This window comes from Podarcis muralis, chromosome 9, assembly GCF_964188315.1.
Source record: "Podarcis muralis chromosome 9, rPodMur119.hap1.1, whole genome shotgun sequence".
Classification (NCBI taxonomy): domain Eukaryota; kingdom Metazoa; phylum Chordata; class Lepidosauria; order Squamata; family Lacertidae; genus Podarcis; species Podarcis muralis.
The window spans coordinates 76,897,587-76,915,192 of NC_135663.1; the positions used below are offsets into that span (position 1 = coordinate 76,897,587).

Consider the following 17,606-nt stretch of genomic DNA (forward strand, 5'->3'; position numbering starts at 1 on the left):
AATTGAAAAAAACAGTTGCTTTTCATATGCACTGTTCCAGAACAGAGTCAGAAATCGCCCTTCCTTGAGCAGGGGGAGGTCTTCTCTGAATTCAACTCTTAGTTCTTGCTGATGTTGACCCACAGAAGGTGGCTGTAGCAGTTAGGATTTCCTGTTTCTTGACCTAAATGCTTCCTCTGTTGTAAATAACCCATTAGCGTTCTACCTTTTAATCACTGCCTCTTTGTTCCTTTTCTTCTTTAGAATGGGAGCCTGAGCTGGAACGAAGAAGCTGATGGCAGCAGAGGAAGAGAGGTATCCCGAGACTTTGCCAAGGTCAGTACAATGGCTTGAGTTTGAGTGTACATTTGAGCCTAGTGGGAAAACAACATTTGAGTTGCATTCTTTAGGGTGTATCTGATGCTGCGTCGAGCCTGCTTTCACTCACACAAGACTTTATCCTCTCCTCCCCACTGTAGCTCCCCATGCACCCCAAAATCTGTCTGGAGCAGAATTTGAGGGGGCACTGGTGGGGCGGGCTTCAGGGGAGGATAAGAGGAAGGGGTAGTCCTGTTACACAAACAGCAGTGCTCAATGCAGCCCATTGCAGTGAAGAATGTGTTAATCCCTGGTATGGTTCTGCAGCTGGAAGAGAATCCAACAACTAGATTTCAAGGTCCAAAGATACAGCCCAAATTCACCATATGTCTGGGTTGCCTTGTTTTTCCTTCCAAAGCCAACCCAGCATGAATTATAATCTACTTGCTTTATTCCCCAGTTGTATGAACTGGATGGTGATCCTGAACGGAAGAAGTTCTTGGATGACCTCTTCATTTTTATGCAGAAGAGGGGTGAGTAGAACTCTTACGCTGAGTTTTGTTTCGATAACCTGAAAAGTCACAGAGAGGAATACACCTGCTGGTGTCCTATGCTGGAATTGGAGTCCTTCTAATGAAGCTGCTGCTTGGATTGGCTTCAGAGATTTTGTTTCTTGGTGGGTGGGGAGAAGAGGAAACAGTACCTGCTGCTTCGAAGGTGGAGAGTTATGAAAGAGAATCCCACGAAACAGACAGCTTAGTTGAAGTTGAAGTAAAAGAGATACTGTCGTTTCCCCCCCTTCCAGACTTGGTTTGAAACAAGGATAGACTCATTATTATTGAGACCTGTTGCAAGGCGGTTGCAGTGTAAACATTGACAGCGGGAATGGAAAGAGGATAGGAGGAAAGAAAACAGCAGGAATGACAGCATTTGCGCATACATGGGTTTCTGTTTCCCCTACGCCAACCCAAGTAGAAGCAAGAGGTCTGTTAGGTAAATGTGCCTCACTCTGCAACCACAAGTTTCTTGTCCTCATGGTATGTTGAAGTATTTAAATAGCAAATGTTCTTAATGGAGCAAAGAAAAGAAGCTGTGTGTGTGTGTGTGTGTGTGTGTGTGTGAGAGAGAGAGAGAGAGAGAGAGAGAGAGAGAGAGAGAGAGAGAGAGAGCTGGGGGGGCGGGGAAAGAGAGAGAGGCTTCTAAACAATCTCAGCAGCTAAGGCAACCCATAAAAAACAGGTTTTTCTGTTACTGTCAAATAAATACAACAAATATCCTCCCTGCTTAGTGCCACTAAATCTGGAAGCAAAAACGTAACCTCTGTTGTCTGTAGTGTGTTTTGCTTGCGTCAGTCACAAAATTCAGGGTTGCTGTGAGGCCCTTTTAGCTCTAGATAGATTTCTGAACAAGCTGCTCATCCTTTCCTAGGTGGCACCAGTATTGTAAGGTTGAATCAGCACAGGCTGGTAAGTTGAGGATTGATCTTGGAGGCCCAGTGTGAAAGACAAACAGCAGATTTCACATGAGCTCCTGAAAAAAAGAGTTGAGGATGAAAAGCCCTGGCCCTGGATACCATCCCCTGACAGGCTATTTGTGTCCAGTGCCCTGCTGCATCAGGCCTAATGCAGATCAAATGTGCGGGCCTCCTCTGAGCACAGCAGGTTGCCACAAAGCAGCCGCACCTGCAAGTGATAAAATGCCTCTTCAGTGGCAGTAATGACGAGAGAGAGGAGAGGAAGGCTTTAACACACTGGGGAGGGGGGAGATTGCCCCCTCTGTGACACTAAAATAGAGAAATGAGAAAAAAATGGAGCTGGTTCGTCAACCTTTAGCCCATGCCTTCAAATTATAGGACTCTGTTTTGGATTCATGAAGACCTCGTCCCTTTCTTGGGCTGTCCTGAAGATGAAAGGTTGCCTTGGAGAATTGCATTTCTGCAAAAGCACTCTCATCTGTTTTAGGGCCGGCAGACTTCCTGAGAGCTATTCAGGTGTTATGGCTAAGGTTTGGTTAAGCAACCGACGTCCTTGTCCCTTGTGCATAAAGTTACATGAGTTTAAAAATGGATTAAAACAACAAATTTCAGAGGAGTGGAGCTACTGCTACCTGGTGCACCCACCCGCATCCCACAAAAGAGGGAGGGATTTGCTATATAAGCTTAATGAGAGTTATCATGGTGGATTCCTTTGCCTCGGTGTCTGGATTGATCCTGCAATGACTGAGTGAGAGGAAACAAGAAGGAGATCAAAGTAATAGGGCCCTGTCTGGAAAGACTGAATCATTCAAATTGGATGGTTCAGTCTGTAGAGCAGGCATAGGCAAACTCGGCCCTCCATATGATTTTGGACTACAACTCCCATCATCCCTAGCCACCAGGACCAGTGGTCAGGGATGATGGGAATTGTAGTCTTAAAAAACATCTGGAGGGCCGAGTTTGCCTACGCCTGCTGTAGAGCATGAGACTCTTCATCTCTGAGTCATGGGTTCAAGCCCCATGTTGGGCTAAAGATTCCTGCATTGCAGGGGGTTGGACTAGATGATGCTTGTGGTCCCCTCTGTTTCTATAGAATTGTAGAGTTAGAAGCGACCCCAAGGGTCATCAAGTCCAAGCCCCTGCAATGCAGGAGTTTCAACTAAAACATCCAAGACAGTTGGCCATCCAACCTCTTCTTAAACCCTCCAAGGAAGGAGCGTTCACAGTCTCCCAAGGGGGACCATTTCACTATTGAACAGTTGATTGTCAGAGAGTTCTTCCTGGTGTTTAGTAGGAATCTCCTTTCTTGAAGCCACTGGTTTGAGTCCTACCCTCTGGGGCAGGAGTAAACATGCTTGCTCCATCTTCCATGTGACAGCCCTTCCGATAGTGCCCAATGCTGTCATACACTTCCCCTTGTCAGAGAGCTGTTGCCAGAGAATCTTTGTTTCTCAAAGCACACAATAAATGCAGAAAGGGGACAATGCCATAAAAGTAATTTATTAAGGAGAGAAAAAAGGCCAGACTTTGTTAGACCCTCCACGAAAATTGTGTAGGCAGCCTCCCCCTTCCTAGTATTGTCTTCCCCACAACATTCTATGTCAAGTAGGGATTTTTAGAGGGGGGGGCATGGGGGAGAGAGTTTCTGCTTACAACCCTCCTGGATGATTTGGTGGCTGTTGTGTGAGAGAACTGACATGTGATGATCATGACTTTGGGAGCTCACTTATTATGCTCATGCGCCCCAACAGCTGTTTTCCTCTGCTTATCGAGGCTGCCTGTGACGGAACTTGAGCTCTAGTTCAAAGCTTAAAAAAGGCAATTCATTGTAAGAATATAAGAGCCTGGCTTCTGGATCAGACCCATCTAGTCCAGTATCCTGTTCTTAAAGTGGCCAACTAGATGCCTCTATGGGAAGCCCACAGGCAGGACTTAGGTGCTCCAGGCCTCTCCCTGCTTGTAAGTCCCATCAGCTGGAGGTAGAACATGGTCATCATGGCTAGTAGCTAGTCACCTTGATCGAGTGTTTATTTGTGAAATATATTTCTATCCTGTCTTTCCACATCTGAGGAAATGCTCTGAGTGGCTCATGTAGTAATCATATAGTAAAAACAGGAACACAATAAAACAAATAATTACAAGCACCATAAAAATAGTCTAAGCAGCAGGGACCAATGCCTCAAATTTCAGCAGGCAAGCTGTCAGTTTGCTTAAACTTCTTCAGTAAGCTTTGAGGGGAAATGGGAGCAAGCATCTCCAGTGGCAGATAGTTCCACATCCTGTGAAATTAGTCTTAGGTTCAAGCTATAGAATTTGTGTTCGTTTATTATTTATTATTATTTATTTAATTTGTATACCGTCTGAAGACCATGGGGTGGTTCACAACATAAAAATACAAAGTGCGTAATGAAACAAGATCAAGAACAAACAAAATAACACCCACCCACCCCCAAAAAGACACTTTTTAAAAGCCATAGAATGTTTAATCAGCCAAAGGCCTGGTTATAGAAAAACATTTTTGCCTGGGTCCTCAAGATATGTAATGAAAGTGCCAGGTGAGCCTCACTGGCCAGAGCATTACACAAACGGGGAGCCACCACAGAAAAGGCCTGTCCTCTGGACCTCTTGTGGAGGAGACACATGAAGAAGGGCCTGACAGCATTAGCTTTCCCCTTCCATTCTTCTGCTAGCTCAGCATCTTACTCTCACAGTGTCCAACAGATCCATTATATCAGAATACCATTGTCTGGATTTCTTTAGAAATCTTCTGGAAAAGGTAGGTTGTTTTCCAGGCGAATAAACTATGCTACGTAGGGAATATGGGTGTGCATCAATTCTCAAGAAGGCAAGGATGCTGGATTGCAAATGGTGTTGTAGCCAGGAAAACTGTTTTGTTCATTTAAGTTCCTCCTTTGTGAAGATCTCATAAAAAGCTTCTGATTGTGCCATTCTGCTGCTGCTGCTCAAGGTTTCCTACGTGACCTTAGTTTTCCCAGATGGCTTGTCCATTCTGAGTTTGATGTATATATACATAGAAGAGGCTTTGTAAGCCCAAGCGTGTGGTTTTAATGTTTTCCTGCTGTTGTATGGCCTTATCTGCATGTTTTCAGATGTGGAAAAGCTTGCAGCAAATACTGATATTGATGAAAGCATTTGGCAGGGGGTTCTTTTATCTCCAGGCAGCAGTGGCACTTATCAAGCCTATCTAGGGAATACCCTTAATACCGCCTCCCCCCCCCCCTTTTCTTTCCTGCAGCTTCACCACTAAGTTTTTGCTACCTGGAGGATATCCTAGAGTCTGAATATTGCCGATATTTCTCCTTCAGTAGCAGGTCAAATCAAGTGAGCTAACAGGAGCATGTTTACCCTAATTCCACTATACAAATTCCTTACAATGGTGTTGTGGACTTTTAGTTGCGGGTCCTGGAGGAGATTAGTGATGAGCAAAGAAATAAGGAAATTGTGCTCTGTTGCTTTGAACTAAAACTAGTGAAAAATTCCCATGCCTTTTCAAACCCCTGAGCTCCAAACTATTGTGACGCTAAAATTCAGTTATTTGCTGCTGTGGGCTATTGGTCCATATCATGAACTTGTATATGGTAAAACAAACCTTCTGCTTTTCATCAGTATTCTTCTCCTATCTTTTCCATACAAATACAAATACTCCATTTGTATTTGTATGGAAAAGATAGGAGAAGAATACTGATGAAAAGGGGAAGGTTTCCTTTACCATATACACTGTTATTGGCTACTTTTTCCATCTCTGAGCTTGGAAGATGCTATTCCATTAGGCTTTTGTCTGTGGAGCCTTCTGTGGCACTGCCTTGAGGAATTTGGAAAGGAAGTCACGGCTTCAGAGAGAGTTAAGCCATTCACCTATTCCAGCTTTCGGATACTTTAATTACTAAGTAAGAACGAAGGAACATACAGAATGTAAAACAGCCTGCTCTTTCTTTGTTGGAATTTCCCTCAGAAGGAGCCTTTTATAACTATGTAGACGTGCCAGTCTCTTTCCAAGTGTGAATTAGGTGCGAGCAGGGAGGACTTTTGGAGAGGGTATCAGTGGTTCATACCAGCAAGATCTCCCACCTTTCTCTGGAGCTTAGTTGCAAGATGTTTCTCTGCATTTTGAACCTCTGGGGCTAGGCATGACAGCAACAAGTGCTGCCCCCCCGCCCCGCACGCACCTGAAAGCTGAAGGCACAGAACAGGCACTGGATCTTGGAATGCCTCTGAAACCAATAATTGCAATAAAGGCTTTTCCCCTCATGAGAGGAGTTGCTTTGCACAGGAGTGTGCATTTTGTTGTTGTTGTTGTTGTTGACTGCCAGTCTTCCAAATTTGTGGGCCCTTGCTCATCAGAGAAATCTCGGTGCCCTGTTTCACTTCATAGCAGTGTACCTCTCACGTTAGCATAGCTCCTTATGAGTCTGAACTTCCATTCATCCACACTTAGCTTTCTTTAAGGTAAGTCACATGAAGATACTTCCATCTTCCTGTCTTGCTAGGGAGCCCTTGGGCCCTTTCCCCATCCAGCTTAAGAGCCAGTGACTTCTGTTCAGATGCTTCAGTTAATGTGCTTTACTAGTTTAATGCTGGGCACTCAGGCCACACGACGAGGCCAAGTCTCCTGAGTGCCGAAGGAAGAAGCAGGCCTCTTTGCCAACATGCCGGTGGAGGCCTTTGCTTCATATCTGAAGCCAGTGGCCTCAAGCCTTCCCATTTAAGCCTTTAAGACATCAATGGATCTTCTTTTACTTCTTGAAAAACTGTGTTTCTGCTTCAGATATCGCTGAGGGAGTTAGTTCAGGGGTCAGAGGGGTGAGAACCCCACCAGTAGCAGAGCTGTTGAACATCTGGTAAAGATGTTATGAGCGTGAAGTATATTGAACCCAGCTGTGCCAGTAGCCATCGAGCAACTGAACACTAGCGAGGCTTAACGTGAACAAACTCCATGAGAACAGGCCTAGGGAGTAGTGTTGGGACACAGTGGGCGCATCGGGGCAGATTAGGCAACTTTGACTGGGTGGGTCGCCTTGACACAAGGACACATGTGCCTGTTAAGTAGCCTTCAGTTTGGCAGCTCATCTAATAAGCAGACGCAATCTGTCAGTCTTGCGTTATTCAGGGGGTGAAGGGGAAGCGGAGCCCAATGGCATTTCCATGGGTGCAGATAAGAACTGGGCCTCACATCAAATAGAACATGATTAATTGCTCTCCTTCCCAGCTCCCGCTTTGATAAACATATGTGAGGGCCCACAGGTTAGCAGATCAGGTAATGACTATCACATCAGGAGGTGTGAAGATTCACTGTGGAACTAGACAAGGGGCTTGGGGCATGGAATGAGTGATGAGGGCTGCTATGGGATGGCCGGGGGGGGGGGGGCAGACAGGCAGAGAGGGCTTCTTTCTCTCCGGACTGTATTTTCTTACCTTTCAAACAAGTCCTAAGGGCAGAGCCTGTAACTTCTTGCTTTGCCACATGCACAGAGATTCTGGCAACAGACATCAGCTGCGTCTGATGGGAGTGGAAGTCCGGAGCATCTGAGGGCACCAGGTTGTAGAAGGCTGACCTGGAACATTTTTGGCCCTTTATTGAAACATTGAGGTATGTTATTTCCTGCATACTGGAAAAGTGTGCAGGATTGGTTGCTCTTTGCCGCCTGTGACATAAAAACATAAGAAGAGCCTTCTGGATCTGGCCATTGGCCCATCCAGTCCAGGATCTTGTTCTCATAGTGGCCGAAGAGATGCCTCTTCCAGGAAACAAGCAAGCTGAGCCCCAGCACAAGAGCCTTCTCCCCTCCTGTGGTTTCCAGCAACTGGTAAAACCAGATGGTGGCAATTCCTCCAGGGCCTCCAGTCACCTCCCCCAAGCACCATATTTCTTGTTAAAGCTTTTCAAAACCACATTTGGGCCCAAATGACCCCCAAGATTATTTTAAAAGCCAATCACAAATACAAATTTTAAACAATAACTTGAAATAAACCAGAGTGTTAAAACGAAGACGAGCAGAATTTAATACTTTCATACCATTCAAAGCGGAGGGAGGGGAGACCTAAACGGGGTCTAGCATGGGGCCAACTTCCCTTGGAAGGGAACTGCAAAATTGGGGTGCTGCCACTGAAAAGCTGTTCCCATCAGCAAGGTATCCTGCAAGGTTGGGGCATACAACAGATTTGGGAGGTGACAAATTAGAAAGAGTTTCCCCACAAGCAGGAATTAAAGACCCTAGCCCCTAGCCCCATCCCCACCCCCGCCACCATAACTGTCTCCCTACTGCATCAGCTGGTGTTTAGAGGTACACTAGCTCTGAATATGGAGCTTCTGTCTTAGCTAGAGTAGCCACTCATAGGCCAGTCTGCCTACAGTTTGCTTAATTCTTTTTTAAATCTATCTGAGACAGTTTTCCCAGTGCAAAAAGAGTAGTTAAGCTCTTTACCATGCTTGCTGGGAAGGGCTGCTCAGCACACCTGCTCCAGAAGGCTAAGGATGCTTGTGTGACATCTTTCAGAAGCTCTGATGGCCCTGCGAGATCTCGCAAGAGCATCCCAGCAAAGCTATTTTGCACCAGGAAACCCTGGAGCAAAAATAACTTTTAATTCCTCTGCCTTGCTTGTGTTAATTTGCTGGATTTCAGCTGGTGACATTTACCCTCTGGGTATAGGGCGGTATATAAATTCAGTAAATAGTCATAATAATAACCATGTCTGCCTGAAATTGTGCAAGTTAAATGTTTGTAAGCCTTGATTGTATTATGACATTGACTCCATTTTGGGGAGGCAGAACTGTGGCACGGAGCAGAAGAGTGGAGTTTTGGTAAATTTTCAGGCTCACAGAGAGCAAAGGATCCAGGTCTCCTGGTCGTGATCCTTTTGCATGCCCATTAATACTACCACACTCTCTTCCTAGCCAGTCTTGAGATTCAATAGGAAGTTTTTTTTTATTTTTCTAGCAAAGTGTGTAGGCTGCTGAGCAGTGAGAAGGAAGGGCATAGTCTTATCAGTGATTCTTTTTTCTTTCCTGTGGTGATAGGACTATCAGGCCTTTGTTACCATGTCTCTCTAGGACCATTTTGCAGTCATAACTGTGTTTGTACTTTGTGGATGGATAATTGGAGGTCAGAGGGAGTCATAGAATCATAGAATAGTAGAGTTGGAAGGGGACCCCAAGAGTCACCTAGTCCATCCCCCTGCAATGCAGAAATCTCAACTAAAGTATCCCTGGCAGATGGCTAGAGTCCTCCCAATATTGCTGGCTCACAGTTGCCACCTCCTTTGACCATTGCCTGTGCTGGCTGGGTTGGATGGGAGCTGTAGGCCCACAGCAACTGCCAGGCAGCACATTGGCTACCCCATAGCAGCATGTGGTAATTAGCTTGTGTTCTTATGTTCTGCTGTAAATTGGATAGCTGTCAGCTAGCCATTGGAATCTCCTTTCCTTTAAAATAGAGTCATGGTCTCAAAGCTAAGCTGCCTGGATGGGCAGCTGCCTAGGAACCACAGACATGCCACCTTATTTGGCAGGGGACATCCTGTTGGGTGCACAATATTTGCCACCAGCCTGTTTGCTTGTGACAGCTCTGGAGTTGGGCACCAAGCACCACAGCTCAAGTAGCACCTTTGCCGTCCTGGAGATCTTTCTACCAAGGTCCCAAACATGCCGATTTGGGTCAGGGAGTCATTTATGCATTCAAGTCTGTTGCAGCAACTGAGCTCCGTTTATTTTCTTTAGATTAGATTAGATTTATATACTGCCCTTCATCATAAGATCTCACGGCGGTTCGCACAATAAAATACAGGATAAAAACAAATAAATAAGTAAAACAACACCAAAACAATACCACCACCCTTCCCACAGACACGTTTGAAAGGGTGTAAACTATTAATAAGCCAGAGGCCTGGTTGAAGAGGACTGTTTTTGCCTGGTGCCTAAAGGTGTGTGATGAAGGTGCCAGCTGAAGCTCCCTGGGGAGAGCATTCTACAAACAGGGAGCCACTACAGAAAAGGCCCTTTTTCATGTTGCCCCCCTCCGGATCTCACGTGGAGGAGGCACGCAAAGAAGGGGCTCGGATGATGAACACAGAGCCCGGGACAGTTTATATTTTAAACTGCTGGCACAGAGCCTCTCTCCAGGCTATAGACATTTTGTCATCTCCAGTTCTGGACTCAGAAAAGCCTCTGTAGTCCCCTGCGCCTGAAAGCAGACTCCTTGGGCTGCTGTTTATTATCTGTGCCCAGGGCTCCATCTGATTTTGATTACGCTGTATCAGAGGTGAGGTGGCTTGGGATCATGTAGCAGCAGGGGTGAAGCAGGGAGGGTTCCTCTGTTAGTGAAAAGGGGAAGTGCATGTGGAATGTAAGGACAGAGGAAACAGCCCACTCCCTTTGCTGGCAAGAGGTTAGGCCCTCTGTCTGCATCGCCGCAATCCAAGAGGTCCTTGCGTGCTGTCGGAATAGAGAGAGACACTGGAAAGTACAGTAGAAACGAGCTTGCCATCAAAAGGCAACAAGTCCTGCCCCGTGCCCCCGGTCAGTGACCTTTCCCTCTGGAATTCTCCCCTCTGACCCCCAGATCATTAATCCCCCCACTGCCAGATGACAGTAATCCATCATGGGCCCTGACAAGCCTCGCAGCCGGCCGTGAAAGGATCTGCTCAGCCTCTGTCTCTCTCTTTCTGTCCCATGATGCTCATTTCTCAGCCTTTCCTGTTCAGCACTGGGGGCTTCCAATAAAGACTTAACGCCTTTCTCTTCCTACCAGGGGGCTGGGAGGGGAGGTGGCTGAGGGCTGTACGAGGAACCTTTCCACACTTACTGTGTCTTGTTTGCTTCTCTCAGTCTCCACCTGTGAAAGGCTCGAGCATCCGAAACAGCACTGGGATGGAAAATGGAGTCTGCTTTCCCTTTACTGTTAAATCTGTTTTTAAAATATATTTTAAATGGCTTTTGTCCAGCCTTTCAAATAAGCACCAAACTGTGCATTTAAAATTAAGCAGTTCATGTTAAGTAAATGCAGCACGGTATTAAAACCTGGAAAACCAGCACTAAAAGCAGAGGAAATACGAGAATAAAACTGGTCAAATAAAATTGTCCAAAAAACACACACACAAAAAATAAAAATAAAACCTAGGCAAGCAGATGCTGGGCATGTGCTGGAGAAACAGCATCCAGCAGGATTTAATGCCCACTTATCAGCTGATGAGACAGAGGTTAAATCCTTCTTTGGCTCTCTGCTGCTTACTTCCCTGTTGGGAAGTGGCTGGGGCAGCCAACACATAATTGACCCCACCCCACATCAGCTGATATCTCCAACACAGCTGATTGACAGGTGGGTGTGGTGTGGGGGAAATCGGCTGGACAGACTGGACTCCCTGGCAGGCCAAGATTGGCCCCTGGGCTGGAGTTCCTCAACCCTGGTGCAGCATGGCTATAACTCTGTATAGGAATAACTTCCTATTTTCCTAACACATATTTGTATCGTGGATTTCAAATACGCATGTAGCCCATGTGGTTTATTTTTCTAAAATTCACTGTATATGAGGAAGTTAATGCACTGTTCACATCTGTTACCCAAGGCCAAGCAAATACTGATGCAGTTCTTTAAAAACGAGCAGTGCTATTTGGGCTTTGCTTTCTGCTTTTATTATTATTATTAGATAGAAGTTCTGCACAAAGAAACAGTGCTAACAAATAACATTTGCATATGTTTGGTGGTCCTTATTTATTTAGTCAGAGGGAGCAGTGACTTCCACAAAGACAATGAATCACAAACGTATCCTTGGACCTCCTCTGATTTCAGATGGGTTTTTTAGACATTATTGGTGGCTGGCTGGTTGGTATTTTGTTTATAGACCGTTTTTCAACCCCAGGGAACACCAAAGCAATTTTTTTAAAACCACATTTGTAACATTAATTCAATCCTTCAATTAAAAAAATGGTATGAAAACAGCAAAACACAGAATTCAGATTTCAAGCATAAGACATTGTGGTGCAGTGTATCAGTTTATTCCCAGTGTATCAGCCCCAAGTTTGTTTGTTTGTTTTTACATCTGTTCTTAAACTAAAACAAGTTCTCATAGCAGAGTGCTCTGGGGAAAATGTATAATTTCACCAGGAAGAATGATACAAATAAAACTAAACTGCATCATATGGAGGTTAAAAGCCTGCCTAAAAAGAAAAGTTTTGGTATTACATATTTCTGTTATTACTGATAGTTCTTGGCAGGCTGCACTCTTGCTTAGTGGCTCTCAAAAAACACAACTCCATCCATGTGGGCAGTCGCAGAAAATGCTCTAGGCCAGAGGTGGGGAATCTGTTGTTAGACTACACCTCCCACCACCCCTGACCATTGGGCCATGCTGCCTGAGGCTGGTAGGAGCTGTCGTCCAACAACAAACATCTGGAGTGGCACAGATTCGTCACGCCAGCTCTGTGAAGTATTGCTCTCTCCCTCCTTGATCAAACCCCACCTGCAGTCCTGGGTCCAGTTCTGGGCACCGATAGATTCAGGTTACAAGGAAGGAGATTTAAACTAAACATTAGGAAGAATTTTCTGATGGTAAGAGCTGTTTGACAGTGGAACGGACTGCCTCGGATATTTTCTCCTTTACTGGAGGTTTTTAAGCAGAGGTTCAATGGCCATCTTTAGTTGAAATTTGTGCATTGCATGGGGTTGGACTAAATCACCCTCAGGGTCCCTTCCACCTCTACAGTTCTATGATTCTATTAATGACTAACTAGCCTACCTCACAGAATTGCTGTGAAGGTAAGGCTGCACTTCACCTTGGAGTAAATCTGAAGGCATTCAGACTTATTTTTAATAGAGATGCATAGGATTGTCCTGTAAAACCTAAGCCACTTTTTGAGAAGGGCGAGAGAGTCAGGCACAGGAAGTAAACAAGGCTAGATTTCATTTTATGAATATGGACTGTGCTGCTCTTTGTGCTAGGGGCATACAGCACCACAGAATATACAGAGCAGCATACAGAGGGATTTAAGCAGATTAATTTTACTAGCTTGTATGTTTGGTATTAAGTACTTGTTTTATTGCACCCAGTCCTGAGATGATGCGATGCAGGGTGGGATGTAAATATTTTAAATATATAACTACACTTTCTATTGGGTTTTGAAATTTCAAAGCCATTAGTGGATCGTATCAGGAAACCGGGTAATTCTGGAAAGCTTTTTGGAAGGGTATACAGAGCAATATAAATGCCCCCTTGATTGGAGCACCTACTTATCTTGAAATATGCCACTTTAGTTGCAGAACTATATTCTTTGGGCATAGGCATTTAGAGCAAAGAAAGTTGAGAATGATGTTAACCTATTTGAGTAATGATCTTAAGATTAAAGAATCAAGGAGCTGGCAGATTTGTAGATTTTTTAGAAAGAGTACAGGAAACAGATTAGGCTGGTTTATTCTACGCCCCCCCCCCCCAAAAGAAATAAAACTTAGGTCCCTTCTGAATGGATTTTTTGGGTGGGTGGGTGCACGCGCACCCACACACACATGCGCGCACTAGAGTCTTTAATTTTAGCTCTCCATGTAATAAAAGGGTTTCTTCCCCTCAGAGGGTATAGACCAGTGGGCAGTAACAGTCCCTGAAAAGCTGGTCTCAGTGGATCAGTTTTATTGAATGAATTAAACTAAATAGCTTGAATTGGATTTAAATAAAATTGCAATTCATCGTTACTGTTTTGAATTGGGGATGAGTTTATGGGAACCAAGTGGGTAGTGTCCCAAAAACATTTGGGAACCCCTGGTATAGACTGATGGTAGGATGTCTGCCGTTGTCTTTTAAGTTGGTCAGTTGTTCATTCTATGGCCCTTTGCAAGTGTGAGAGAGGCTATGTCCTCAACATCTTGTTTCTTCAATGTGAATTTGACTTCCCCACTCCTTGGAAGAAGCGACACTCTGAAGTTGTAAAACAGCCTAACTACCCTCTGAAGACGGTTTGGAAATTTCAGCTATTACAGATGGCAGACAGCTTGTTCACTGGGTCAAGACAGTTTGAGCATATTGCACCGATCCTGGTCCAACTGCACTGGCTGCCAATTAGCTTTTGGTCCCAATTCAAAGTGCTGGTGTAGACCTATAAAGCATTAAACAGCTCAGGACCCCAATACCTCAAGGACTGCCTCTCCCCATATGAACCTGCCTGGACCCTGAGATCATCCTCTTTGTGTGACTCCTCCATGAGAGGTCCGGAGGCTGACAACACAAGAACAGGGCCTTTTCTTCAGTGTCTCCCCATTTGTGGAGTGCTCTCCCCAGGGAGGTTTGGCTGGTGCCTTCATTATACACATTTAGGCACCAGGCAAAAACATTCCTCTTCAACCAGGCCTTTGGCTGATTGAATGTGTTGTGGGAGTGGGGATTATTGATTTTTTGTTCTTATTTTTATTACGTATTTTGTGTTTCATATATTGCTGTTTTATGTTGTAAACTGCCCTGAGATGAAGAGTGATACTCAATTATAATAAATTTAAATCTAATAATATAGTAATATATATAATAAATAATAATGCATGGTGATTTTGTGCCCCATTCAGTGTTGGTATGCGGTGCATTTGGTGTTGGGTCCAGGTTTGGAAGCGCCTCATAGGCAAGATGCCTTCAGGTCCGCAGTCTGAGGGCAGCATGCAAACATATTCTAAAAATGCAACTATAATAACGCAACTAAGCCAACAACATAGCCCACATTCAACTTCCCATTCATTCAGAAAGTCACAATAGTTTAAAACTGTAGAGCACCATCTCTGAAATCATAACAGTGCAGGCAAACTCAGGTTTTCACTTCTGGCATCCCACTGTAAATGCTGCTGTCTTGAGCATTTGACAATATGTTCTGCACGTGGCATCCAATGTATATTGCAGGGACCCAGGACTTGCCAAGCTGTCTTCCTGCAGCCACCTTACATCTATCCATTGGTTGCATAGACCAGCCTTCAATGCTGCCCCTCGTCTTCGTGGGAAAATTTGTTAGTTACCTCCCCTTTCACTCTCTGCCATCCCCATCTGGTCACTGGATCAAGCATGCTTAGGGATAAGTTAATACCATACGCTAAATTGGATTGGGGAAGAGTGGGTGGGTAATTAGTCCCACAGGAGGCCCCAGGAGAGTGTAAAAGTGCATTTACTGGATACGCAAAGCATGCATTCTGGGCTTAATCTTTATTAATGTTTTCACGCACCCAGCTCTCTCCTGCCTTTCTCACAGAGAATTTACCAGGGCAGAAGAATGACACCCATCAGTGAAAGGAAACACTTGCACACACAAACCTGCATATCAGTTTTATTTCTGCTTTTGTGAAAGCAAGAGTATGGGCAGTTGGCCTTGTTCTTTATTTGCAGTTTTAGCTGGTGGCTCCGCAAAGCTCTGCAGTGCCTTTTGAATCATGTCATGTCTTGCACGGAGCCACTAGCACAGATGTTTAGTGGGCTGCCATAAAACTGGTTCAACAGAGGATTGGGAGGTCTGTCGGATACTTGTAAAACCATTTCAGACAGAGGCTGGGTTCCTCTTTGTTCTCATAACTGATTCCCCTGTTTATGTATTATTTATTTCATAAAAATTTTACACTGCTTGATTAAAAAAAATATAGATCAAGAAAATCAAGAAACATACATCAATACTTTAAAACATACAAAAAGTAAAAATACTAAAGATTAATCAACTTTCCAAGCATCTGGGTGGGTTTGTCTACACAAGAACGAGTACAGTGAGGGCTCCTGCTTGATATCAGTAGGCAGGAGGTTCTAGAGAGTAGGTGCTGCTACGCTAAATGACCCATGTCTTACAAATTCGGAACACCTGTGGCACTTGTAATAGTGCCAGTTCTGCTGATTGAAACGGTCAAGTTTATGCTTATGGGGTAAGGCAGGAATCAGCAAACTTTTTCAGCAGGGGGCCAGTCCACTGTCCCTCAGCCCTTGTTGGGGGCTGGACTATATGGGTGTGTGTGTGAAATAATTCCTGTGCCCCACAAATAACCCAGAGATGCATTTTAAATAAAAGCACACATTCTACTCATGTAAAAATACCAGACAGGACCCACAAATAACCCAGAGATAATTTAAATAAAAAGGCAACACGCTGATTCCCGGACCACCTGCAGTCCAGATTTAGAAGGCGATTGGGCCAGATCCGGCCCTCGGGCCTTAGTTTGCCTACCCACGGGGTAAGGCAATCTCTCAGGTAGTCCCACATTGTTAAGGGCTTTATATACTAATAGAAACACCTTGAACCTGACCTGGTAGCAAACTGGCAACCAGTGGAGATCTCTGAGCACATTTTTGGTACTGGTGTATGCATTGGAAGTAGAACATCTCAACCAAACTAAAACTCTATTTTAGGCCAAACCCATGTATCTTTGTATGTGAGAACTGGCCTGGTGTGTCTACCTCTGCCATGAAGTTGTTTGATGCAAGGTGAATTCTCTGTCTCAAGCCAATGTGCAATATGGAGATGATGATACTCTCCTACCTTTCAGGGCTGTTGCAAAGATCACATTCCAAAAGTGTACATAAAGCTCTGTACAACATTCAGCAGCACTGTACAAATGCTAACTACTCTCCTTGATTCTTATTAGTCTTTCTTCAAATGTTATGGCCCTGTCTGTACAAACGTGTAATGTTGGGAATATTTCCTCAAGAGTACCACTGAGGCGTATGTGGTTGAGTACAGGTTGCCGCAGAGGGAGAAGGCTGCTGCCTTCATACTCTGCTTGTTGGGTCCCTAGAAGGTGCTGCTTGGCCACTGTCAGAAATGAGATGCTGTTCGTCTGATCCAGCAGACCATTTCTTTTAGGGCTGCATCTCAGTGAGGAAGGTCATGCTGCATGCTCAGTGGCCACAAGGCTTAAAAGTGTCTCATCTGAAGCCCTGGAGAGTCACCATCAGTCAGTATAGGCAGTTCTGAGCTGGATGGGTCACTGGCCTGACTGTAGGAGTCAGCTGCCTTTGAGACCCATAAAAGCAGCAAGAAACATCTGGATCTCTTAATTTTTGGAAGGACGGACCACTAAGCTGGAGCAACCATTATTCTGCACGAGTAAGGCTGCTGCAGCCCCCAGAGTATTACATTTTAAGCATATGGGATGGTAGTCACTATATTTTGGTCAAAGTAGACCTCTTGGACCTAACTTAGTCCAGTTCATTCATTCCAGTGGGTCTACTTAGTTGCAAATCACCCATGAAAGGTTGAAACACGCACACAAGCATACACACCCTGTTAACTTGTCAGGCTTTTTGACATTAAAAATATGTGGCATAAAAGAATTCCAGAGAGTTGGTTAATAGGAACTTTTGTTTATCCTAGGAAGAGCAGCAAAGCAAACTCGCAAGGATTATGAATGTTTTCTGCTGCGGAGCCTGACAACATTTTGCAGGAAATCTGTCCTCTGGGCAGCATCTGTCATCTTTGGTTGGGGATTCTTGCCCTTTCCTGTCAAACTGGCCCTTAATATGTGATCTACCCACTGTGGCATTTCCTATTCTGCCTTGCTTGCCTGTTTTTGTTGTATTCCATTGCCTAGATTTGTTTACAATGTATATGAAAAGAAAAGAAAAGAAAAGGAGCAAGCTTAAGTTCAGAAGTGATAAAGTAGTTTTTAAAAACATCCCTGCCAGAAGAGGGATTTCCTTACAGAGGCTTAAAACTCCTGAGGTTGTAAAAACCAAAGTAATCCTTCAAATCAAGGACACTTTTTTATTCTTAGCCGTTTTTCGCTTGCCTCAAACAATCAAAATGAGAGTTGCCTGCTTTAATCAGCTTGATTGATTTAAAGCTTTAGCTTAATTATTGGGAGACTGATTTTATTCAGCAGTG

At 44.6% G+C, this 17,606-nt stretch overlaps 1 protein-coding gene across 2 annotated transcripts in view; it reads left to right on the top strand.

Annotated features, from left to right (window-relative positions):
* The window catches only part of ARID3B (AT-rich interaction domain 3B), a 54,535-nt gene that overhangs the window by 21,754 nt on the left and 15,175 nt on the right, over positions 1 to 17,606 (top strand). For both annotated transcript variants that reach the window (XM_028742849.2, XM_028742850.2), the window contains exons 3-4: positions 244 to 315; positions 758 to 830. In XM_028742849.2, the coding sequence (XP_028598682.2) occupies positions 244 to 315; positions 758 to 830 (145 nt within the window). The remainder of the gene's footprint in view (positions 1 to 243; positions 316 to 757; positions 831 to 17,606) is intronic.